This window comes from Chiroxiphia lanceolata, chromosome 4, assembly GCF_009829145.1.
Source record: "Chiroxiphia lanceolata isolate bChiLan1 chromosome 4, bChiLan1.pri, whole genome shotgun sequence".
In the NCBI taxonomy this organism is placed as follows: domain Eukaryota; kingdom Metazoa; phylum Chordata; class Aves; order Passeriformes; family Pipridae; genus Chiroxiphia; species Chiroxiphia lanceolata.
Genome location: NC_045640.1, coordinates 10,172,773 through 10,198,532, shown reverse-complemented (window position 1 = coordinate 10,198,532; position 25,760 = coordinate 10,172,773). Strand labels below are relative to the sequence as shown.

Genomic DNA, 25,760 nt, shown 5'->3' with positions numbered 1-25,760 from the left:
CCAACATTTTAGCTTTGCTCAAAACCTGCTCTCTGAACCTGCCCACTCTCCCCAGCCACAAGATCTCCTCCTCAGACTGGGGAACTGCCATCATGGAGCAAAGAACATTTAGGGCACAATTCACTAGTTCTACTTTTTATCCTTGAAGTGCTTCTAATTCCAGAAAAGCTGTATCAAAGACAAGTCCTCTATTGCTTAGGGAGCAGCACTGAAATTTTTTTTTCTAAAAGGAGTCTTCTTCACTTCTCAGATATGAAGCACCCACTCTCCTGCCCCAGTATGCAGTCCAGTAAGAGAAACATGCACACTGGAGGGAGTCCAGCAGAAAGCTACATGGATGGTTACTGGCTTGGAGCACCTGTCACACAAGTGGTAGCTGAGGTTGTTCACTCTGGAGGAGGCTCAGGGTGATCTTCATCAACGTGCACAAGTATCTGACCAGGGGAAGCAGGAGAAGGAGATGACAAGCACGGAAGCAAGAGCCAGAATCTTTTCAATGGTATCCAGTACCAGGATGAAAGGCAATAAGTACAAGTTGAAATATAAGAAATTCCATCTAAAGACACTTTTATTTATAAAGAGGAAGTTAGGCAAAAGAAAAAAAAAAAAAGCCCAAAAAGCCAATCATGTCCTGGGCTGCATCCAAAGCAGCATGGGCAGCAGGTTGAGGGAGGTGATTCTGTCCCTCTACTCTGCTCTGGTGCTGCATCCAGCTCCAGGGTCTTCAGCAGAAGGACATTGACCTGCTGGTGCAAGCCCAGAGGAGGACCATGAAAATGCTCAGAGGGCTGAGCACCTCTCCTATGGAGACAGGCTGAGAGATGGGGTTGTTCAGCCTGGAGAAAAGGCTCTGGGGAAACCTTAGAGCATCTTCCAGTACCTGAAGGGGGCCTGCAAGGGAGCTGGAGAGGGACTTTTTACAAGAGCAGGTAGTGATACGAAAAGAGGAAATGGCTTTACACTGAAAGAGGGTGGATTTACATCAGATATTGGGAAGAAATTCTTCACTGGGAGGGTGGTGAGGCACTGGAACAGGCTGCTCAGAGAAGCTGTGGCTGCCCCATCCCTTGAAGTGTTCAAGGACAGGTTGGACAGGGCTTTGAGTATTCGAGTCTGCAATTAGACCCACTGTAGCTATGAAAAAAAAGTAATTTTGACATTTGGACAATCTTCAGGCCATTTAATAGGTGTTCTGACATAACCATGTATCTAAGAGAAATAGAATGAGCCTCCTCTGGAGACAGTCTCAATCATAGTGCACATACTTCATGCACTTAAATATGAACTTCATCACTTCAGAAACTTAGTTTACCTTGCAGTAAGTGTTTTTTCCAGATATGGCAACCACAGTTTCAAGAAAATTTGTCTTCATATTAAAAAAAAATAAATTCAAATACCCAAAGCCATTATTGATACATATATTACAGTAATTATTTTAGATGTTTACAGATTTAAAACTATCATATAACCACCTGTTGCTTTGCAAGCATTGGGAGAATAATGTCAGCTATTTGCCGGGACAATCTCTTCCACTTGTCTTCATTTTCTTTATGACACTGTTGCAATACTAAGATGAACATTTCTAGTACCTGAGGAAAAGACCAAAAGAATGTAAGTAAATGCCAATACTAACAAGCAACATTCAAGTAATACTACAGTGGGAAAAATATTCATTGTTTCAACCATTTGCCAAAAAGTGGGAAAAAAAATCCCACATGAGAAATCACACATTTATAAACCCCCATTTTCAGGATAAAAGCCTGTTCTTAGTTACAACTCTTTTGCCGTTAATGGTGATTTTTAAAGAATTTTCCAGTTACTTTTATAAACCACAAAAAAATTGCTTTCTTTATCCTTTCTAAATGGTATTTGGCAAAAGAATACACAAACAACTAAGAAAAGGATCAGAAATCTAAATGTTGTACCACTAATTCAACAGAAAGGGAAGGAAGGTAGAGAGCAATTTTCCAAATGTATACTCTGCCTTTAGCTCCAGTAAAGTTTACATTTGGTCAAGGAAACAGAACAAACACTTTCATGGAGCTTGTTCACCTGAGATTTGTCACTTCCATATAAAAGTTTACAAGAGAGAACATAATGGGGCACACCAAGCAAGGATCACTTCTACTAGCTGAATGAGTTATGGGTTTGAAGGTTATAGAGACTATGCTTTGAAAGACAGACAGGCCAAAGACACAGCAAGCAACAGTGTTAATATATTGACTGGGAAGTGGGACAGAAAAACCTGGTTCAGAAAACAAGTTAGAACACTTGTCACAGAAAGTCAGATAATTCAGATCAGGCAGAGAGAGATTCTCAGGTGACTTTCTTCCCAAAAAGCTTTCACGTGAGAGAGCAGACAGAAGTGATTCTGGCCTGAATGACTTGAACTCTGAAGCTCCATGGGTGGAGTTAAAGGCTGCAGCTTTTGGAACCTCCCAGATTTACAGAGACACCACTGCAGAGCATCCCAGCCACAGCCAGGGAACAAAAGAATAGCCCAGGGTTAGTTTATACATATTGCACCAGCAGAACAGGGCAGAATAAGAGCTACAAATGGGATGGTGTGGGAAGAGCAGTGCAGGGGTGGTCTTTAATAGGTTAAGTGTGTCAGAAGGAGATCTGCCAGCAATTGCAGTACCTTATGTAACACAAAATTATTCACTATTTCACATCATGTGTCTACAGAGTGTCATTTCATATAGTTATATTAGTCATTTTATGATTATAAAACTACAAATTCAAAAGAAAATGTGGATACACAAAATTACCCCAATCTGAACACGCAGTTCTAACAAATTATTTTGACAAGATGTACTGACTTTTTTCCAACTATTCTCAGAAAATACAGTGCTTACATTAGCATACACTAGAACTGCATTTTGAAAGGATGAAAGGAACATTAAGTTTGTTAAGCACCTGAATAAGCAATAAGATCCCATGTTGATCATGTCACTTCTCTTAAAATTACTTTTATGGTTTTCTTTTAAACAAAGTGTATTGAAGAAAGCCATTGTTATACTCCTACAAAGCAGAAACATGTTTTCCAAACCCATGAGGTCTGGGTCAAAGTAGCAAGTGATAACAAATACCTAATTACCAGTTTCATTACCTTGTTCAAATAAGTCTTATTCAAGATACTACTATTGTACAGCAAAATCATCCTTATGCAGCATCTTTCCTAATTTTAAACTTGTCTTCTCTTCCATTTTACCCCCATTCTTTTAAGTTTCTTCTCTTCCACTAACCTTCTATGTAATCTGTCAGCAACACAACCAAGATCGTGATCCTAAGTGGAGCATTTCAGTGCTTAGTTATCTAGATTTGACTACGAAATTCTACAGACATGTTATTTTACTTGAAATACTGATTTGTAATGCAGGACCTTTCCCCTACCCTCAAAGATCTTTGCATGCTCACTCTACAGGGAAAGCTATCACACAGAGTCCAGCTCCTCAACTTTTGTATAGAAAATTGTTGATATTGCCTGAAGCATTTTTAGCAGTCACAGCAGTGTTACCCTTTTATAGACCATAAACAGGGATGCTTTGTCCTCCTCTCTTACCTGATGGTACTGGATAAGTCTCAGCAGCATTGATACCACCACCTCCTTCTGCGTCTCCAACTCTTTCCCAGCATCAGCTTTATTTGTTCCTCTCAACACAAAGAGATCATGAACAATGGGTTGCAGAGCTGGTATTGCTGAAATGAGATGTTTTTGTTTTAGTGTGAGGCAAGTCACTCTTGAACAATGATTTCTTGATCTAATAGTTCAGTTACTAAAAGTAAGCTGGGCTTTAGTTTATTAAAGATTCTACCCATACCCCAAAAAACTCCACAAACCCCAAATTTGTCATGCATAATGATGGCTATCTTTTCACTTCTAGTAGAAAATTTACATTTTGGACACATTTGCCCATTCTCATAGGGCTAAAAAAAGATATTTTTATAAAGGGTTTCTCAGCAGAATCACTGTCAAGTACGAAAGAGATGTTTATTTACAGGCTGGAAGAAAAAGGGAAGTGGACTAAAAATTAAATCAAAGCCTTGAACGTACTGCTATGTTGTCAACTCATTACCTAATAAAGTTTCAAATAAAAGCTTTGCTGCAATTATGTACGATGCAAAATGTGGGGCAGCAGTGTCAGTATGGTTTAATAAACTTCCTGAAGGAATTAAGTGAGATTATTTGATGTCTTAATTTTAAAAGCTAGTGACTTTTGGAACAGTCAGTATGATTATAGTTTTCTATAGCTTAGTAGCCAACACTGGTTTTATTGCTGAATTTTTGCTATTACTAGTGTTGGTACCTTTTTTCTTTTTTTTGTTTTTTTATTTACTAAAATTTTTTTTTAGATACCATGTGTAACAGCTTTCCTTCCACTGGCCATGATACCATCACACAGCTGAATGATCTTAGGAATTCCAATTATCTGTTTGGAATGATACCGCTCATAAGACAGCAACACCAGGAAAAAGAAGATGTTAGGAATAATTGCTTCAGACTCCCTGAAAATGAAACAAAAATTTAAAGTGTCAAGTTTGAATTGCACAGCTTTCTTCAGTAAAACTCAATCTTTCTACAGTCAGGTTTTTTTAAACAATGTATTGTTCTGCTTTCATATAGTATTTCTATATTTTCGGTGCTCTGTTCTGTATGATGGATTTTCTCCCAAGGGATTTCTTTCAAGCTTTGACCATTACAGTTACTAATATTATAACATACCATCTAATGCACATGAGACATTAGCGTATTTCTGTAGGAGATCCACAGAGCAGGAAGCCAACTCATCTCTTCATACAAACTCAAGTGAGAGAAAAAAACAGAAAAAACTGACAATAAAAATTTCACTGCCTTGCTTATGATCAATTAGGTCCTATACAAAGTGTACCAGGTGATCAGCACACATAGGGATTCACTCTGAATCCACAATAGTAAGAAGTAGCTCTCCCTTAAGCAATTGAATCTAGCAAAGAAATGCTGATTCCTGAAAGTATAGCTCTGGTGGGGGGTCCCAAAGAATGGCTTTACAATACCAAAATGGAGAAACAGAACAGCACAGTTTCACATTGTATTCTAAGGTGTTACTTCCTGACTTGTTCAGTCAATGGAACCTAAAACATCTGAAAGGGTTACCACTGAAGCCAGAGAAAAAACAAGCACATTACTCAGAATGGAACTCTCCCTTTTTCATAAGGCAGAAATAACCAGCAAAACTATCACTACTTGCTTCAGAATGAGACAGCTGTAAACCCACACTGTTCAAAGGATCATTGCTAATGTCGTACCTGAACTGTCCTACTTCAATGTATTCAAACTGCTTTAGCACAAATCCAATAAACACCTAAAGAAAGAATAAACCATGCATCAGAACAGACACATTAATTCCCATTTGATACCATTTTGACAGTTACAGATGGGCACTGAAAATCATTTACACTTATAGTTCATTCTAAAATGTTATGAAATGTTCCCTCTACAATCCTGTTGATGTTACAGCTTATTACAGTTTGCATGAACTTAGACCATGTTTTACTCATAGTCTGTATACTTCTCTTTCACTCATGTAACACACTATTTGAGGCATTACAGTCAAGAAGTTAAGAACCAGCCAAAAATCTAGCTCTAAACCAAGATAAAATCCAAAGTATATATGAATTAAAAAGAATTATCTTGCGTGAACTTACAGAAAAGTTAGGTATTGAAAGTCACACTAGTTTATAAACCCAAAAATACTGTAATAAATAAAACACTTGTAAATAATCCATTTTAATTTTATGTTACAAATTTACTACTTACATGGGCAACCACACAGACTACTGTATTTGCCACTAGCTCCCCTCTACTGCCATTAACATCAAGCAATAGTTGTCAACCATGATGCTCCTTATCCGTCATAAGGAAGTCCATATTCTCAGTATGGAAAGAAGGTATTTCCATATGTAAATGAAGTTTTATTTAAACAACAGTGACAGTATTGCCCATATCATTTTATTCCTAAAGTCAGTCTGATGAACAGTTCTTAAATAGTTGTTGCAGAACTCAGAAATTAAATTATAAACCCCAGAAATCTGAAGCTCTTTGTGGCTTGAGGTGAAATTGAGTTTTTCCCTCCTTTAAGTCTTTCCTTTTACCTACAGTGCAATAGATGGATTATTGGAAGTATTTGTGCTGCAAATGTTACCTAAGCCTGCTGGTGAGATCCCTGTATGACAAATGTGCAAATGTGGTGAGGTACCAACCTGATCTGAATCCAGCAGACAGTAGTTAACTCGCAGCTGAACCAGTTGAGCAAGCAAGTCTAGAACTTGTCTCTGCAGCTGTACCGACGTTGTTGTTGTGTATTGTTTCAATGCTTTTATGACAAGGGGTTCAAATAAACGAATGTGATTGTGAATAGCATTCTGTAATAGAGAGATTTTAAAGTAATCTAACATCTGAACAGGTCTTTGATTCAAAACCAAATTAGTTTTAAAAGGAGGAAAAATGTTTTAAATCTAAGATACAGCTCTTTCAGGAGGACACAGATACAAGTACCTTATCAGCACGATGTTTTGCTGCACTGGAAATGCTAGTTTTCAGCTGTGTAGAAACTTTCTGCAGCACATCAAACCATCTGTTACAAAAAAAAACAAACCCCACACAACACATTTAAAAAACCGAAACAAAACATGCTGTTCTTAATTGCACATTGTTTAGCCAATGCCAACTTTTCTTAATCTACTTAACTGCTCCAAGAACTTTAGGGACAGCCTACAGTACACTTTGATCAGATCACACATATTTGAGGACAACAAATACGCACTAGAGAAAGAATTTCTGGTCTTTGCTTAGTCATCCTTCTGCCTTTCCTTTAGGCTGTTGACTATTTGCTGTAATTAGCAAATTAATTAAATGTATTCAAACACAAGCATTTAAAACCATTATGCTTTTAAAAAACTTCAGTGATACCCATTTTAATGATTTAGCTTTGCTTTGGAAAACATGTTAACGATAACTGGATTCAGGATGTCCCAACCAAGACAAATTACTCTCCTTAAGTCTGTAATTTCAAGTTACATAGCACCCCTGAGATACTCGAATTTATGAAAAACACTAACAAGAGCCTGTAGTTCAAGTTAACATTATATCATAAGGGAAGGAAGTTACCCTGAAGCATCGTGCTCCTGCTCAGCCTGAACCATGTTCCTTAGACTAGCATCAGCAAGGGCCTGTGTAAAATGTGTGTATGGTGCCATGAAGCAATAATGATAGAGACCAGGTCTCAAATTGGAAGAACCTAAGCGTTGAGCTTTGCCTTGAGCTTTGTTGGGGTTTGAAGACAAGCCATCGTACTGAGAAGCCAGATTTGTCCCAAACAATGTTTTCAATAACTGGAGAAGAAAATTGGAAGGAAAAAAAGAAAAGTTAACATTTCAAGAAAAAAAGCCCCTTGACTCCTCATCCTCTCAAAGGACTTTAGAGGAAAGGTCAAAATGCAACCTGCGGATCATGTAGTCAAAATACATGAAGACAGAAAAAAGCTAATAAAAAGAAACAATCCATACCTCACCAAAAAAGATATGATTAGTTTTGCAATTGAAGCTATTCCCATGTGGCAACTCAAAATAGTCTACTGAAGATTGCCTCTAACCAAAATTAAGCTTTGATGACTTGAACCTAAATGTTTAACTGAAGCCTGCAAGAAAGCCATCAGTAAAGCAGTTCTTTGCCTTCCAGGTTTTTTTGATTCATGTAACTGGCTGAAGAATACTTTCTGTAAGACAGGAAACAAGCCTGTTTTCTGATTATTAGCTAAAATAGTTCTTTGAATTGGAAGCAGTTCAAGAAGAAGCTATATTACTCAGATGGTATCACGTTACACAACAAGTAATGAAAATGAAAGAAAACATGCTCTGTTTGCTCCACCTGGGCCAAGGTTTCCTCATACCGCTTCCCTTAAAACAATGGCCAGTCTTAGTATCCAACTGACAGCCACAGGACATCAGAATTAATCTTCAAGAAATGAAAAAATTACCTCCTTACCTGCTGTACACAAACTGTTGCCATTGTTGGTTCTCTGTTGAAACATGATTTTAGATATCCCAAAATTTCTTCTACACACTAAAAAAAACAGAAAAACAAATGCACCTAATTGCATTTTTCTTCATTATATAAAGTATTACAATGAAAACTGGACCACAGATCAGGTTTTTGTACTTAGTAAAACTACACTAATTTGAAGGGAAATCACGGAAGTATGTAAAGAAATAAAAATGCAATATTTGTCTCCTAATTTTAAAATACCACCATGCCTAACATCACAGTTAAGGAGAAAAAAATATCAAGACATACAAGATGAAGGAGTACAGTATGCCTTCTGGCATTTTGTATATTTAAACATATAAATATGGTAAAAATGACTGAAGACAAACCATTTTTACCGGAAAGAAACCTCCCCCTTGAAATTTAAACACTAAAAAAATTACTCTGGTTTTCAATAGCAGCAATTTAACCTGGAAAATATGCTGCAGTACTTCACCCAACATTGTAGCAGTACAACACTTCTAGGACTACTGTCTTTTTCAAGAGTACCTATTTTGAAATCAGTGATATCTACTTTCTCCCAGTAAGGACCGCAGATATAGGACAAGTTAATTACAAAAGAAAAAACAAATAAATGTTATACCTTTCCAATGTCTTGAAGAGTAGCAAGTTCCAAGATTTGAGACAGAACATCTAAGGCAGACCGTAAAAAACATCCAAACTTCTCATTACTGTTCTGGAGATCCAATGTAACCTGTTCCCAGAAAGTAAAACCACACTTTTTCTTAACAATTACTTGACAAGGAGACACAAATTACAGGAAGAAGTGGGTATTGACACAAAATGATCTTTTGCCTAGAATTTCAGAATTTCAACCAACACCACTGACAGCTTAGACTGCCTTATGAATTGCTGGAGGGGCAGGACTCCATTTTGACTAAGAAAAAGAAAGGATCTTTCAGCTTGAGGCATTTAGATCATCTGGGAAGGCCTAGGATGTTGACAAGCAGTGGAAAAGAGATCACAGAATACTGAGTTGGAAGGGACCCACAAGGATCATCGAGTACAACTCTTAAATGAATGGCCCATACAAGGGATTGAACCCACAACCCTGGTGTTATGAGCACCAGGCTCTAACCAGCTGAGCTCATCTCAGGGTCATAATGCATTTCTCAGAAACACAGGAGGTGTAATAACACAGTCCTTGAAGTGTACACATCAGATTACCAAGTCTCTAGGGAATACATCTTCTACTGCCTGAACTAATGAGGAAAAGTTTATTCAATACTGGAATAAACTGAGGGGAGAATAGACATGGAGATCCATTTGGCACTGCCAAGCCAGCAAGTCATTTGGTACCACAATTAGTGACAGCAGAGAAACAAGCAGTAGCGTGATAATGCCTGTAACAGGTTTTTGCTTCATCAGTTTTTGGTTTTATTGGTGGTATTTGTGATCTTTCTTTAAATTCTTTTGTGTGTGTAGAAATTGTTCACACAGGCAAACAAGTGAGTTGACAGAAGCAGAGACATGTTTAAAAGAAACAAAGTGATTATCCAGCATTACAATTCAACCAATCCATATCATGCAGTACCTTATAATTAGCATGGGTTGCTTTCAAGACATCGTATAACTTCAGGTAAGATGGAAGATGATAAAAGCTTCCTACTGAAGATGATTTACTTGTTGGAACAGGCCCAGTAGTATCAGTTTGCCTAGGAGCTTGGAAGTATATAATAGATTAGCACACTATACCTTTTCCGGGTTGCTCATGACACACTCAACGTAATTAACCACATCTGCATTATTAGACAGCATGAATTTTTCAATCTGCATGCATATTCCAAACTGCAAAAACATACTACTAGAAAATGAACCAGCATTCCAACAAACCAGCCCATTGAGGTGAGAGAAATCAACCCAGAGGTGCATGTACGATTTACAAAATAGAACTAACACGTGTTTCCTTCATTCATTACTAAGAAAAGTTTTCAAGATTCAGAACCTTGTTTCCAAAAGTAATTTGAGCCACTCCTGCCAAAAGCTGCAAAGCAACTTTCAAATTTCTTCTAAGTAACATATGAGCAAAAATGACTCGTTTTAGTCAATAGCTGAGTAGATCCAGAAAAAGTGAGGAAAAGGATTCAGTAGTACTTTGCTTCTGTAAAGTGCAGGTAATTTTCATAAAACTCAAAACAGCGAAGAAGCCCCCACCCACAGCTGCCTTTCTACCAATGCATTACTGAAAAGGACTTCTGACAGCAGCTCTGCCATCCTTTTGGCAGAAAATGAGTTACTCTTCTCTCTAAGCTTTGATCACACTTGGGTGGGGCTGATAGATGGTCAGGCTCACAGGATTGAATGTGCCTACCTGGACTGGCTTCACCACCCTTTTTAGGGCTCATTGGCACAGATGCCTGTTCCACAGACTCCCTCTCTTTCCCCTTTCTCCGAATTGGACTAAGAGAAGGTGGGTTTGTAAGAGAAGGTAATGCTGCCTAGAATTAAAAGAAGCTTTATTAGTTTTGTAAGCACAAGTAGCCTTTCTTCTTCTATACAAACATAACCATATTTATCTTTTGCTTAAACTCCCCTTTATTTGACTGTCTGTTAAATTAAAATGTCTCAACTCTCAGATTCAGGACATGAATTTCCTGTGTGAAAAGGAAAGTTTCGTATGTTTCCTATTTTACTCCTCAACTTCAGCATAAGCCAATGAGATGAAACTGGAGCTCAATGACTAAAGTTTCTTTTGATTCCAGATAAAGGAGTGTCAAAACAATATTCACACATTTAAAATATGAAGAAATTACTAATCTCAATAATACTGTCTTACAGTCTTTAAATCAGTCTTCACATGTATATGCCTCAAAAAACCCCAAAACAAAACCCCAAGAATGGAAGTACCTCATATGAGCTGTTTCAGAAACCAAAATATTTTACAGGATCTTCAGAAGAGTTACTTTTAGCCCCCAAAGGAGCTCAGTGCATTAGAATCATCCAACCAACCCAAAAGTCACCACATTTCCCAGAGTATGCAATCCAATACTCCATCTACTACATATACTCCTAACTGAACTAATGTTTCAGGTGAAGTCACCGGGAATAAAAGGTTCAAAAATTAAGTTCCTATTATAAAAACTGCAGAACTAAAGAAGAACCTGCTCTGTGGAAGAATTATATGCATGTTTTTTTCATCTCACTTGCTTTACTACCCCTAGTGAAGTCATATCACCAAGGAATTAGATAGTTTCCTGTATCAAGACTAAAATGTGAAGAGGTCTATAGCACAACAGTATTTAAGTCACACAGTTGTACTTATTTATTTTTAATATATACCTTTACTGCTGGGCCAGGAGCAACATCATCCATTACATGTGCACAAATATTAATGACCTTCAGCAGATGAGAAAAGAGCTGTTCTACTAAAGTGACAAGAGTTCGATCTGCCAGAGCTGGCCAGGGTTCCTCCTGCTTTGCAGCACCTTGGTTTGAATCTTCTTCAGCACTCCAGGGATTCTTCAAGCACTTGGGAGCACTTGCTGTAATTAGAATTATATTATTTGAAGAAATAGAAGATAAAACTTGGAACTAAGCATCAGAAAATTTTAAAGGCATATATGGTTGTCACCCCAGCACGACAGAAATTCAAGCCCAGGAGTTGCTGCATAGTTTTAAACAGCAACAAAATGCTGGTTCTTCGTACCCAGCCTGTACCAGGCATACTGAGCACATGGCCTTTGGTAAGGAGAGGAAATCTGCAACAAAGAGGCAGCACCTTTTCAAACCTCCGGGGTACAAGTTCTTTCTTTATTTCTCCTGCTTAATCTTGCAAGTATTTCGTTGCATACAATCAGAATAGAGTGAGATATGGGCCTTCTAATAGTAATGGTAAAAATATTAGGACAATCCTACTCTTCTTGTCCTGCCTTACCTGCAAGCAAGTTTCCAGTCAAAATCAAAGCATCCTGATGTGCTGAGAGGTCCAGTGGGAACCATGTTGATGAAAGGAGAGACAGAACCAAGCCAGCCATACCAATGGTGCAGCCCTTCTGAGCTTCATCTGAAGAACTTGGCTGGGAAACACTGGAAGTTTAATTTTGGAATGTCATAACTTTTTTCCCCTCTTCTAGTAAATTTAAAGTCTTAAAAGCTAACAGTCAAGTAGATGGTTAATCTAAAGAAATGAAATCAGTACTACTAGATATACACATTTAACACTCAAGCATGACTTTTAACACCAATTTGCAGCAGAGACCTGACAATACTCCGTTTTTTTGAATAGTCTTTTTTTTAATAGCAAACGTCAAATCTACTAGTGACATCTACTGATAAACTGAAGAATTCTGTATTTATTTGCTAACCACTACAGTCCTGAAGCATCTCCAATTAAGTCTTGCACATATGCAAGGTAGGGATGTTGGAAGACATTAGCTATACTACTGCAATGTGACAAGACAGTGCTTTAAAGTGACAAGAATTTAATTAAACAGTTGTAATCCATCAAATCCTTAAGATTTATGAGTGGATTCTACCTGGGATTGTAATTTGCTGCATTCTGTATTTTCCTGGGCAATAACTATAAAATCACATTTTCCCACAGAACTCAAGTTTCAAAAAGAGCAGGCAGAGATGACCAAAAGATGTTTGGCAGAATACTATGTGAATAACATACATAAGGAATCTTTTAGGGTATTCTTTAATTAAAAAAAAAAAAAATCTTCTAAGGTAGTCACTCTGGTCTAATACAACTACAGCTATTTGAGAAAATAAAATTTACACTAAGTATAGCTATTATTTTGACAAAGCCACAGAGGTAATTACAGTGCCTTCCTTTTCTTTTTTTTTAAAGTATTTTCCTAGGCAGCTGTTGTTTACCTTACATACAGTTAGAAACCCATGACTTAATTCATGTTGAGCTGTACAGAGTTGGAATGCAGCAGTTCCAATAGCTTCTTAATCAAAAGAACAACAATACTTAAGACAGGAATTTTGGCAAAATTCTCATGTTACTATCCATGTTATTGTATTCTTATTATCCAGAATGACAAATGTCCATATCATTTCACAAAAATAAAATTACAATCCAAATTAGAAGGAACATGGGCCAAAAATTTGTAAAGAAGGAATAAGGGGAAAGGGTAAATGCTGATCTGATGAATATTAGATGCATTAGATTATCTTAAAAATAGCATTTTTAAGCTGAGTAGAGTAGAAGACATATTGCTGCAAATTGTACATTGATTTTATATTCCAGTCAAGTACTGCTCACATCCTGAATTACTTCATTTGTTAAAACTGGACCTATAGCTCAAGACATCTTTTACACTGCATAAAGAGAGCACACCTCACTTATGGCCAGCAAGGGAAGCAAGGGCCTGCTGACAAGAAGATCAGCTGAGGAAGGGTTGGTTTTTTGTTTTGGGGTTTTATTTCATTTCTAAAATAAGACAAAATTTTGCAACCGAGTAGAATAAGAGTAGAGACTCAATGACAGCAATTAAGACAATTAACACAAATTACGTTAAATCTATTTAAAACCAAACAGCTCCACATGTGCACATCTCCAGTAGATACTTTTACAGCTCATGTGGAACAGCATACTAATAATCAGAGGCAAAATCAAAGCTTTAGGCTGACAACTGTACAGTTACAATCTGAAGAAACTCTTCAGAATGTAAGCACTTGGGGGCTATCATATACTACCTACATATAACAAGTATTATAAACATCTGATTTGATGTTCCCATCCAGTGTGCCACATGAGAACAATTTAAATGCATCTGACACTATTACAGAAGCAATGATGAACCAGCTTCCTTGACCCACCAGTTTTCAACATGAAATCAAGATGAAAATGATAATGTTCTGATTTTAAAGAGATATCACAAGACACAGTATCCCAAAGACAAATATGCTTTCAAAAGCATGCAAAATTTTCTCCTATTACTTACTTTAATAGGTGCTGATCATATGCATCTTTCTATTTCAGAAGTTGCAGCCAATCCCTGTGACAAACACGGTGGTTCCAGGGATGACAAAGTGCTGACACTTAATATCTTGACAACCTGAGGTTATAATCTTCTGTATTCTGTTTAGGCTTACTGCTAAGGTAAGCCTAACAGCATATACCTAAACCAGGACTTCCAGTGCCTAAATAAGTATACTTCCCTTTTGCAAACATGACTTTCAGAAGCTTGATTAACAAATGAGGGAACATACCCACAGTGCCATCCCACACTCCAGGTGCAGACTGGAAATGTTGTGGAGAGAAGACACAAAGCTTCACAGCAGCCAAACTGAAAAGTTAACATCAAGAACTGAGTTAGTTTCACCACTGGAAGAGTTAGCAACAGGGTATTTAAATAGTGAGAATTAAATCTATTACTATTGCCATTATCACAGTACAAAAGCTGTAGATACAAATATAGCCAAAAAATAATAAATATTAAAACAAGCATGCAAAACAGAAAAGAAACAGTCAGTTACCATAGCAAGTAAACTCAAAGGAACTCATCTATAGGAAAACTCACACATAAGAAAACTCACTGTAAGTGCTCTTGTAGTGGATATTGTCAATGCATGGGAAATTGCTGCAATAACCCTTGAAAGGTTGTTTTCCATAGTGACATCTGTTGGACTTGGCATCATATTGTAACCTCTATATGTTCTGAAATAAAAATATTTATACCACTAAAATATGTACTAAAAAAACCCAAACATCCCAATCAAAATTATTATAGTTTAAATTACTGTTATGTATTTCACAGACTGCTTATAAATTACAAAATCTGAGAACACTCTAAATGCCATCTTATACCGTAATATTTTTGTTTCTGTATTCATAAATGCAATTTATTTATAAATAAAATCCTTTTGCTAGCAGACAGAAGCAGTAGATCAACTTTCAATACTCAACTAGACGCTTGGGACATCACCACCAATTTAACATTAGTCTTTGCTTTTGCTCAAATCCATCTCACATTTTTCCATGCTTACAGACTTTGGATTATTGCTGTTGAAAAAATCGTATTTTCTATATGGAATAATACCATGCCCACAAAGTTCTATTGCTTCCATACTCTTAAGTGACATGATCAAGATCATATAGTAAAAAGGTACATAATTAAAAACTTGTATGACAAACTGATAGAAGCAAAGAGCTCCTATAAACACATACAACTCACACTGTCTATAAGACAAAATATCTAAACAGTAAAAGTATAGGTGGCAGCAAAAATGCAGCAACAAGATCACACTATCAAAATTAGAATTTATTTTTAAATTATAAAAGGAGTACAGACTTCTGCAACCACAATCATTAAACAGTATGTGAAGAGTTATAAATCCAGGTCAACATATCTGAACAATAATGTATATATACAATTAGCTTGAAAAACTGCACTTAATTGTGCAATTTAATGGACAATAGGGTGACTTCAGGATGGACAGAAGAAACTATCTCAAAACAATTACTCCCTACAATCAGTGTGTCAGCACATCACTAGTAACTCACACAGGAGTTTGTTCTTTAATCTGTTTCTGTGGAGCTTTAAAACTACCACAGGTGCTCCTACAGGCAAGAAAAAGCACATGGATTTGCAGGATTTAACTACGATTCAAGGTGTTACAAGTTGAAATTTGGGGGCATGTTGCTTTTAAAGCAAGAGCAGACATAACATACCTGGTGATAGTGCTCACTGCAAAGTGAGATGGGGGCTGTGTTTCATGCATTAGAAGTTTCAGGTAGACGCTGCTCTGGTCTCGTGCTACTGCCACAACTGGATCAGCCTGTCCTTGATCACAGTTATAAAACAGCTTTGGAACAAGCCTTAATGATAATTGCCAAAAAGAAAAAGTATTATGGAGGTATTATTTAATATACAGTTTAAAGTACATTTAATATACAGTTCAGAAAGCTGCATACAATAATTACAAATATCAAGTTGTAAATACAAGCTGTTTCAAAACTGATTAAACTGAATTCATTTTTATACAATAGCACTTCATTATAATCAAGGAGCTCAAGTAAGGACATAGAAATTGTTCCAAACCTATACAAACTACAACAAACACTTTGTTAGAGTACTTCTCTCTTGGTGCTCCCATCTCCCCAGCTACTTTCTCCATTAACATCTGCATCAACCAAACACTAATTTCTACTTGAAAAAGGCGATTTTCCACCATCTAATTTCTATGCAGCAAAACCTAAACATACAGTAAAATCCAGTCTTCTTGAACAATGACTTTTTCAACTTATCCAACAGTGAAAAACTACTGTACTTATTTTTGTAATTTCAGGGACAGTACTTCCAACGACTGCCCACGCTGGATGTTTCAAGGGGCTTCTGCAAGCTTGTAGCAGCTTTCTTAGGCAATTAAGTCTTTTCCATCCCTTAACATACCTGCTGTCACTAATTCAGCATGAAGATACAAGAAAACTCCAACTTGTTACCAGTCAGTTAACAAAATAACTCTGCTTCAAAATCAAGTCCCTCAATAAAAGCAACAAACTCTATGATGCAACAGTTCCAAGACTTCTCTGCTGAGATGTTTCGGCAATACAATACTTTTTTCTGACCTTTTAAAGTCAGAACTTTAAAAGGTTTTGTTGTCCTTTATTTGTTATTAGGAGTGGACAGCAATTAATAGACTGAAAAAACTAGGAAAGAGACTCCTCAGATAGATATCTATATTTAAAACACACCAGGAATTCAGTATTACATGCTCCCAACTTCTTTCAGTATAAAACTTAAGTCTTTCAATTCTAATAAATAAACTACCAACTAATCCTTACTGTTTGGTGCATTTCTGTGTACAGCAACTGTAATCATAGTAGGTTCCAGCAAACAGCTGCTTTTTAAACAAAATTTGCTACTGCATTATAATCAGTGAGCACAAAAGTTTTAAGATACACTGCTTGTGACTGTGTGTAAATTACAATGGTTGGGAGTTTGCACAGCTCTGTAGAACTCAACATTTCAAGTCCATCAGCTACTGTCAGGATACTGAACAAACCACTTCAGCATGCAGAAAAACATCCTGAAGTCAAGTTGAAACAGAAAGTGACCCTCAGAATGTAATAGTTAAATGTAATTGTAATGATAATGGAAAGCAAAGTACAATTGCCTGATGAGCCAAAACGATGCATATTTCAGGAACCATAAAGATGCATGTGTTTACCATCTCTCATTTAAACAAATATATATATGTATGTAAGCATGTATGTATGTGTATATATATAAAAAACACTTCAGGGATTATTTTCATTACAGGTATATATTAGTAAGCAAATATCTTTCCTAACAACTTTTTTTCCTATAAATAAAACCATCATATATACCTCACTAATGAAGCTGCAGCCACATGTCTCACTCTTGGATCTTCATCTCCAAGTAGACATATTACAACATTATCAAGTACTCTCTCCTGAAGTTTTAATAGCTAAAAAATAAGTTGACACACTAAAGTTAATTGAACATTTTCATCATTTGACCATATTGCTAAAAGAGAATTAAAAACTGAGATTTCATCTGTCATACAAGTTTGTAAGACTTGTAAGATCTCTACTTTAACATTGCCAAGCACAATACCTAACTACATAAATGCCAAAATTTTTTAAGTTAAAAAAAAAAAACAAACACAAAACACCCCCCAAAGAACACTAAGATATTTGAATCTCCATAGTAAAGTGTACTCCCAATTGTAAAAAGTTTTAGAACACATATTTACATAAAACAAACTTACAACAACTATCAGTGTTGACAGAATTTAAAAACAAAGTAATGACATTGCACTGGTACCTTAATCCGGAAATACAATATAATGATTGAATAATTTACTTACACCAGTATAATGATGAGTACCTCTGTGCAAGCTCTCAGTTCTTCCTTCCAAGAAGCTGACTAGCCTATGATAAAATAGAATTTAGAGTACATTAGTTAACATTACATGTTATTTCTCCACTTAAAGTTCTGAGGGTTCTTTTTATTTTTAAGAATACCCCTGCAGGGAGAATATAAGTAGTAAACATTTTTTGCTACCTAAAAGGTAAGCTATGTGCTAAACTACTCTCTGGTTAGCATAACTAAAGAAAAGTAATCCTTCTGTAAAAAAACCATTATTTACACTTTGTGACTGTATTTTTTTCCCATGCATAGAATAATCAGACTCTTGAAAACACGGTAACACATTCCAAAAACACGACTACTCAGAAAGAGTCCAATTTTGTACGACTAAGGATAACTTGAAGAATTTTCATATAAACATCTTTCTCTTTCAGCTTGGAAGAACCCGTAGAGAATGAGGGAATGTAAAAAAAGGAAATCAAGTCACCTTCATTTCAGTGTAACAGAAACTGAGGAACTGAAGAGAGTTGAAAATGGAGAACAAGTCAGAGACTTGCTCTTTAAAAACACTCACACCTGGCCATGAAATCCAAATTAGTTTCCAGATGATATGGTTCCTCTCTGATCACACATTTACAGAAGACTTGATACAACAGACCAACGAACCAGAAACTCCTACACAGTGTTAGTAGGATTGGGCTTGGTTGAGAAGCCAATGGTAACCTGACAAGGAATTCATACATTCCATATACGGCTGACTGGTCTGAACTAGTTTTATGAAACCAATTAATGCACCAGAAGAAACTGCTCCATTATGGTTCCAGTTCCCCATACATCTCCACACTTCAGCTACTATACCCATGGAAAAATATAAACACTTACCGAAAATCTACCTCTGCAAGTGTTTCCAGAAGTTCCGTCCTTACTAACCAATACGAGCTGTTCTTCAGTGTAAGGAGGTCAACAATCAATTGTAAACCTAGTTCACTGTAACTGCTACTACATAAGCTCATGATGCAATGCTGAAAAGAAAAAACAACTTTCAGTTACATTACAGAAGAGGTTCTCTGAATAGAAGTATGAAAGTGATCAAAAAAAAAACCCTGTTTCATTTAGAATACTAAAAAGAGCTAGGAGAAAGTATCAGAGCCAGGTACTTGCAAGGCCAGACTACTAGTTCCATGTGAACTGCTAAAACCTGAAATTAAACTCTGGAGAGCAATGCAAGCCTCACAAATCAGAGGACAATCCCCCAAAGAGTAAGGTCTAAAACTCACTGGGCTTAAACATAACAAGCACTATATTCTCATCTGTTTAAAAACAGTCTCCTAATTTCCACAGGGTATTTTTAGACAGCTGGTTCTGATTTCCAAAGTTTTTGAAAAAGTCATACCTCTTCATTTCAATGACTGTTAAACTATAGGCACAATGTGTGACCTTTGGAAAATGTTACAGAACACCACACTTCTATGTTTTATTTAACTACAAAAAATGTACATTCTTGTTTGAGGATTAACAACCCAAAAGACTTAGAACATTTCTGCCAAAAGGTATAAAGTCAAGATACATTATACGTTGAAATAAAGAGCCAAAGTTGACTAATGTAAGTTGCCTGAACTCAACAATTCTGGTGAAGTCTTCTAAAAAGCCATAATCATAAGTGTAATCATCCATGAAACCACCACACACAAACATGAAGATTGCTGAACAGAAGGTTAAAAAGTTGCATTTAACTAACTGAATTTCCCTCCCTCAGCTGTATCACAAACCCCTCCTCTCTGCATATAAAATCATACTTTGCATACACAAACTATCTACATTTTACTAAAAGCTATGCTTTACCTCACTGGCCTTTAAGCTGCAATACAGTCAAGTCAGCCTGTGCCTCTCCTTGACGAATTAACTCCCCTGGACCTAGTAATGAATCACATCCCTGTGATCTGTGGTGGTGCAAATAAGTTACTATTGCTTACCCTCACAGCTGTACAAGCCAGTTTGCACGTAACAGAGGACTCATCTTTCAAAGTTTTCTGTAACAGAGGTATGCAGTCTACCAAGGAAAAGAGATTTCCTAACAAAACAACAGAAAAAAGAATTTAGAGCAATGAAACACTGCAATGTTGCATTAAGAGAAAAAAAGACACCCTTAAAATAAATTGTTACCTGTTGAGTTTCTGACATTTATTAGCCATTTTTCCACATCAAAGCGGGATTTAATTAGAATGGAGTTGACAATTGTTCCACACAGAATGGCAGTAGCTCCTCTAATCTGGGGATCTCCGTGGTCAATGTAGTTCAGAATATCCGATACATATTGCTCCTCTAAGAAAGTAAGTTACAACTACTTTATTTTAAAAATACTAGTATTAGACTTAACTGATCCCTAGAAATGTTTTAGTGGAGGTCTCAAGTATTAGATAACCAATGTCAGCATATTTAAAATACACCCATCTTAGTTCTACCTTTCTGAGATCCCATGCATTCAATTTACAGATCATTCACATTATTCACATCAATGATCATATATATAAAAACACTAGTGATTTATTTCAATCATACATAAAATGCTCTGCAGAAATCTGAGAAGCATTTTGGTCAATATACCAAACCTGCTGCACACTCCAGGTCCCTGCTGATAATTTGTAAAAGTTACCTAATGGCTTAGAAACCATCTATAAGGTGGATTGAAATAAATTAGAAGAAACCATCTGTAAATCAAACAAAGCACTTCTATACAGCAGTTGTACTAAACTTCAACTTGTCAGAAGCCCATCCACTGAAACTTTAACTATAAAAAAAGTACCTCACCACACGTCACTCACATAGACAGCACATTCATTCTAATTCATGCAATGTTTGTTCACAAATACTAAACTGGGTTTGGAGTTTTCAGCAGAGATGCTGCCTGACTTACTTGAAAACCCAAACACACTATCAAAATGAAATATGTGAACTGCAACATACCATACTCTTCTCCCATTGCTTCCAGGGGTGTTTTATACAGTTTGCTGAAGAAAGACTCAGGGTGAAGGGCAACAGCTGCTCCAACACAACTCACTGCCAGGGCTTTTACACTCACCCTTACATCTCTGTCAGGAACTAAAGCTGTAGAGAAGAAATGTAAAAAAAATAAAAGGAGGGTATTTAAAAGCTTCCTGAATTGTTTTTAATTAAATTAATAACACCATGTAAAATAAATAGCTTAGCCTGGACAAAAATATGAAGGCAGAGCCAACAGTTCCAGTTTATCAGAGGCAGCAGTGATATATGGCTGCTTTCTTTTTTTCTGAAATACTCTGTATTTGGAATATATTTGAAATTTTCATATACAGTTGTAACATACCTCTAACTCACTTCCTTCCAAAAACACTACATTATCAGAGCACATGAGCAAGTAACAGTTTAGAAAAGGGAAAAAGAACAAACATCTTAGATCAGTCATATATAATGACAGGAAAGTCACCCCCATCCTTGGAGGTATCTAAAAAACATGTAGATGTGGTGCTTAGGGACTATCACAGAAAAACCCCACCCCAAAAGATTTCCAATAAAGGGAGAAACAAGACAGAGCAAACTGATCACATTTCCAACACTGTACATTGAGAGACACAATGAACCAAGGAACCTTGAAGACAAACTTACCTCCTTTCTCCCCAGTAAGTAGGAAAGAAGCTGACAGCAGTCTGACACAGTGCACTAAAGGAGCAGAGTCTCCATCCGTGTAGTGCCCTATGTCTCCCTTTACCCTGGAGGGCTATTGAAGGCAAAGCACAATTTTTTATTATAGAAAAATTAATCTTCAATTTAAATAAAATATTAAGCACAATAAGATTTAGAAACAAAGCACATCCTCAAATGTATATGGGTTGCAATACAAAATGTGTTTAATATACATTCCAAAAGAAGGCCTTAAAATATAATGTTTTGGAGAAGTTTATATCCTCTATCAGAACCAGTTCAATTTTACTACAGAAACATTATTCTACCTAGATTTGCTGTTTGCATGTGAAGAGCCTGATAAACCAGTTTTTGTCACCAAACAATAATCTTTGGAAACTTCACATGAAAAGCAATTAATTGCAAAGTTGTTTCAAAGAAGGCTGACTGCCTTCTGCAGTTTAACATTTAGAATTTCACAGTAGTCCAAGCTGACCTAACTCCACCTGTCACAAATGAAACTCCTTTTGCCCCAGTTCAGAACCAAGTTCAAAGGTAAAGTAAAAAAAATGTGAAGAGGAAACTTGTGGTTAGAGCAGCACAAGACATACTAACTTCTGAGGAGATCACAAAGTTATCTACACAGCTAGAAACCAGCACAAAGGTATTTGAGTAATAAGGTATCAGCATAGCCTACTAATGCACAGGCAGACAAAAAGGGTTCTCAGCAGTGCATGATCTGCTATGGCTTTGCTGGTGACTGCATTAAAGATATTGACACTTGTGTATTCACCATATGTTAAATGGAATTCAGGCTATAACTTGGATTCACTAAATAACCTCAGTTACTTTGACCTATAATGAAGTACATCACATATACAGGCTACCCCCATACACCACTAATCTATTTGATCATAACTGTATTTTTTAATTATTTTTTTTTAACTTAGTTGTTCTAAACTTTAAAACTGACCACTGTGACTATTTCTCACCTTGTTTTCATGATCACCAGCTTCTGTTGCATCTTCTTTTGATGTAAATCTATCTACACTGCTATCAGAAGGCTGTCTGCTATGGCTCATGGTTTTCAACAGGTGAGGCTGCTGAAGAGCTTTAGAAAAAGGCAATTCATGGAATACCATTTCAGATGCAAACTAAAAGCACTTTAATTAAACTTAATTATACAAACATGAAAAATAAATTAGCAGTGATCAAAACAAGAGATTCATTACAAGTGTTGAAATGTAAAATACAGAATGTATTTCAATCTAGTTATTTGGTTTTTATATCCATTACATGAGTCTTCACTCCCTTGGAAGTGCAGATGCACCTGTACACCTGTCTTAATGGTGTCACCAGTCTGCCCCACCCCCATATTTATCAACATACCAAGAGAAGAATTCCTGAAAGACTCTGATGAATCATCCTGGAGAATATTTGCAGCTTCATCTTCCTCATCCTGTAGCTGCCCAATCTGCATTCCAGAATACTGTCCTTCAGCACCCTCCAAAACCTACACAAATGCAAGGACAGGACTTTAAATAACTTAGCTTAACACACAGCATTAAATCTCAAACATGCAGTGCTAGTAATCTAGAAATAATATGAAAGCAAATATAAGCCTGATAAGTATTAGTGTAAAGCTGTGTGCAAGCCCCAAAGCACCTCCCCTCCTCCTCCAGCCTTGGGGCTGTTGGAAGCCACAGTTCATGTGACAGTCTCCTGGCTGAACCATGAACTTGGCTGGTAACAGTGAGAAAGTGGAACACCTGGTGCATTGCTCCCCTGCAGCTCTCCTTGCTCCCTCACCCCAAACATCTCTATCTCAGCAGCTACAAATCACAACCAACACCTTTACTGCCACAAACTGAACTTGTCCCTTGCTGTCAAACTCTCCCATCACCTCATTTGTCCTGGATATGTGAAGTCAAACTGTTTAGAACAAAAAAGGACAAATAAGTTTAAATGTATTTTAATCATTCTAAACTAGAGACTACTTAAATGGACACTCCTGGAAGAGTTTGACCCTTAGTACCAAGGCATTATATAGGCTGTAGGTATATGGAATGATAACCATAAAAATTAATAACTATAAAATTAATAATAATGATAAAATACAGTTCAATTAAAAAAAACCCAAAACATTTGACTAAGTCTATCAGAAGGAAAGATACTTCAGTTACTCCCTGACCTCATAAGCACCTGGAAACTGTTCATTAAAAAGGCTGGGACTGGGTACAACTCCTATCAAATAATGAAAAAATAATTTTACTTGTAATTACTGCTTGCAAACAGTGTGCAAACTGACATAGTCTGACAAAGGATTTGCAAGAAATGCATCTTGCCAATAAACAAACCTTGTCAATAAATGCTTACTCACTTTGGCCTCTGCACTGCCTTAATTTAATTCAGAAAGCAATTATCATCACTCCTTTGGTTCTTGAATCCTCAGATGTGCAGAAGTATTTGCTTATCATAATTACAAATTTACTATTTTTTTGTAGTGGTAAGAGACTATTACTCTTCCGAAGTTACTATCAGAAAACTTAAGCCAAAAGTTTGACAGTGTTTGAAAAAAGCTTAAGAAATTCAAGTTTTCCCCCTTTTGCATTTTCTGCTCTGGCTCCCAGTAATTGTATTGTTGCTGTTTTTATTACAACCTCAAAATATATTTGCCCAAGAGAGACAAATATCTTAAAATAGCTATACTGTATGCACATTTCAGGCGTTTATTAGATATGTAACTGTTATATTAGTAAATCATGCAGTATTGGTCCATTATAGGAGAAATCCTTAAGATGGAATAAAAAGGAAAAAAGAAGATGAGTTGTGTTGCCAAGTGAAAAAGCACAGGCAGAAGGCAGTGTGAAGCAGTAGGTCCCAAAAATATTCTTTAATCATTCCGAATAGACTGTTCACCCTTTAACACTTTCATTAATCCTCCTGCACCAAAACAATTATTAATATATATATACAAAATGAATGATATGCTACTAAGAAAATATATTTATGTCAAGACTTTGATATTGCCATTCTTTCAGTGAGCAACAATCTGTTAATGCCTTCACATGACCTGCCCAGTGAGCACACTGATTACAGCTTTCTAGTTTTTAATTATTGCTGAAGTGAAAGTGTTAAAAGGAGGTCAAGCTCTCCAATAGAGGTGTGAGCTGCTGACCTTTCCACTGTTACTAGCTGAGGATTGAAAAGTAGAAGACGAGTAAGGAGACGAATCCAAGTCTTGGCCCTCCACGGAAGAGCTCTGAGACATGTCGGGCCCCTCAGTAGAAGGAGATCCCCCCTCTGCCCGTTGCACACTTACAATTTCAGAACTGTCCGAAGGGGTTACAGCAGAGTCTGGACCTTCTGTAGTAGTCTGAGAGCTATCACTAATTGGTGAGGAAGCCTGTGTACCATCATTCAAATCCATAGTGGCATCTGACTGGACAGCACTGATCTGGCTAGAGCTTCGACTCAGCACTTCATCTTCTTCCCCTTCAGTAGCTGTACTTGTCAAATCACAGCTTGCCAGGTCTACAGAGTCTGACTGCAGCGTGTGCTGAGAACGTGGCTGCTCAGTAATGATATCGTGTCCTGTAGGGTCAGCAGCTGAACTCCCCACTGACCCCGCTGTCGACACACCTGAAGAAGAAGCCAGTTCACTGGTTATCTCACCCTTCACAGAGGCTGCAAAACACAGACATTTATGAGTCAATCAAGTGTTTAAACTCTTGATATGCACACTACACACTAGGTCACTAGGCTAAGGAAACTAGGCTAAGGAAAACATGTAACTAAACAGTTAAACTACAGGTAGGGAAATAAGCATCTGTAAGATGCCACTCCATCTATACCAGTGACTGAATATTGACAGTCTCTCCATCAAAAAAAAAATGCAGTCAACTTCATTAAGTATGTTTTATACACAACAGTATTTACAGTTTCAGTTTTGTGAGCATGTCTATTGAGTGCCCATCCACTTCCTTATCACCATAACACATCATTTATATATATATTTCACACAGAGCAGTAAAAGAATGTATTTGTTGACTGCACTGCTAAAGAGAAAGGTAGGTACCTGTAAATGATGCAGTGCTGACATCAGATCGGGTTTCAGAGTCATCATCCAAACCTTCTTCTTCACCAAGAAGTATTTTACCTGAGAAGTGATATAGGAAAAAAATTTAGTTTTCCAAAATCATAGTCAGTTTGAAATGCTGAAGAGTTGC

At 36.8% G+C, this 25,760-nt stretch overlaps 1 protein-coding gene across 5 annotated transcripts in view; it reads right to left on the bottom strand.

Annotated features, from left to right (window-relative positions):
- The window catches only part of HTT (huntingtin), an 80,279-nt gene that overhangs the window by 34,903 nt on the left and 19,616 nt on the right, over positions 1–25,760 (bottom strand). For 2 of the 5 annotated variants that reach the window (XM_032684897.1, XM_032684899.1), the window contains 27 exons: positions 25,610–25,690; positions 24,854–25,218; positions 22,921–23,044; positions 22,524–22,642; positions 21,517–21,628; positions 20,839–20,979; positions 20,038–20,196; positions 19,848–19,945; positions 18,757–18,896; positions 17,873–17,936; positions 17,370–17,470; positions 15,711–15,857; positions 14,576–14,696; positions 14,249–14,325; positions 11,961–12,112; positions 11,366–11,568; positions 10,398–10,524; positions 9,621–9,748; positions 8,670–8,780; positions 8,027–8,104; positions 7,151–7,374; positions 6,539–6,617; positions 6,244–6,405; positions 5,290–5,345; positions 4,361–4,509; positions 3,566–3,702; positions 1,473–1,589 (listed from right to left, as the gene is read on the bottom strand). In XM_032684897.1, coding sequence (XP_032540788.1) covers positions 1,473–1,589; positions 3,566–3,702; positions 4,361–4,509; positions 5,290–5,345; positions 6,244–6,405; positions 6,539–6,617; positions 7,151–7,374; positions 8,027–8,104; positions 8,670–8,780; positions 9,621–9,748; positions 10,398–10,524; positions 11,366–11,568; positions 11,961–12,112; positions 14,249–14,325; positions 14,576–14,696; positions 15,711–15,857; positions 17,370–17,470; positions 17,873–17,936; positions 18,757–18,896; positions 19,848–19,945; positions 20,038–20,196; positions 20,839–20,979; positions 21,517–21,628; positions 22,524–22,642; positions 22,921–23,044; positions 24,854–25,218; positions 25,610–25,690 — 3,572 coding nt within the window. Of the gene's footprint in view, positions 1–1,472; positions 1,590–3,565; positions 3,703–4,360; positions 4,510–5,289; positions 5,346–6,243; positions 6,406–6,538; positions 6,618–7,150; positions 7,375–8,026; positions 8,105–8,669; positions 8,781–9,620; positions 9,749–10,397; positions 10,525–11,365; positions 11,569–11,960; positions 12,113–14,248; positions 14,326–14,575; positions 14,697–15,710; positions 15,858–17,369; positions 17,471–17,872; positions 17,937–18,756; positions 18,897–19,847; positions 19,946–20,037; positions 20,197–20,838; positions 20,980–21,516; positions 21,629–22,523; positions 22,643–22,920; positions 23,045–24,709; positions 24,820–24,853; positions 25,219–25,609; positions 25,691–25,760 lie in introns of those variants that run through there. The other 3 variants (XM_032684898.1, XM_032684901.1, XM_032684902.1) reach the window with 2 other exon arrangements.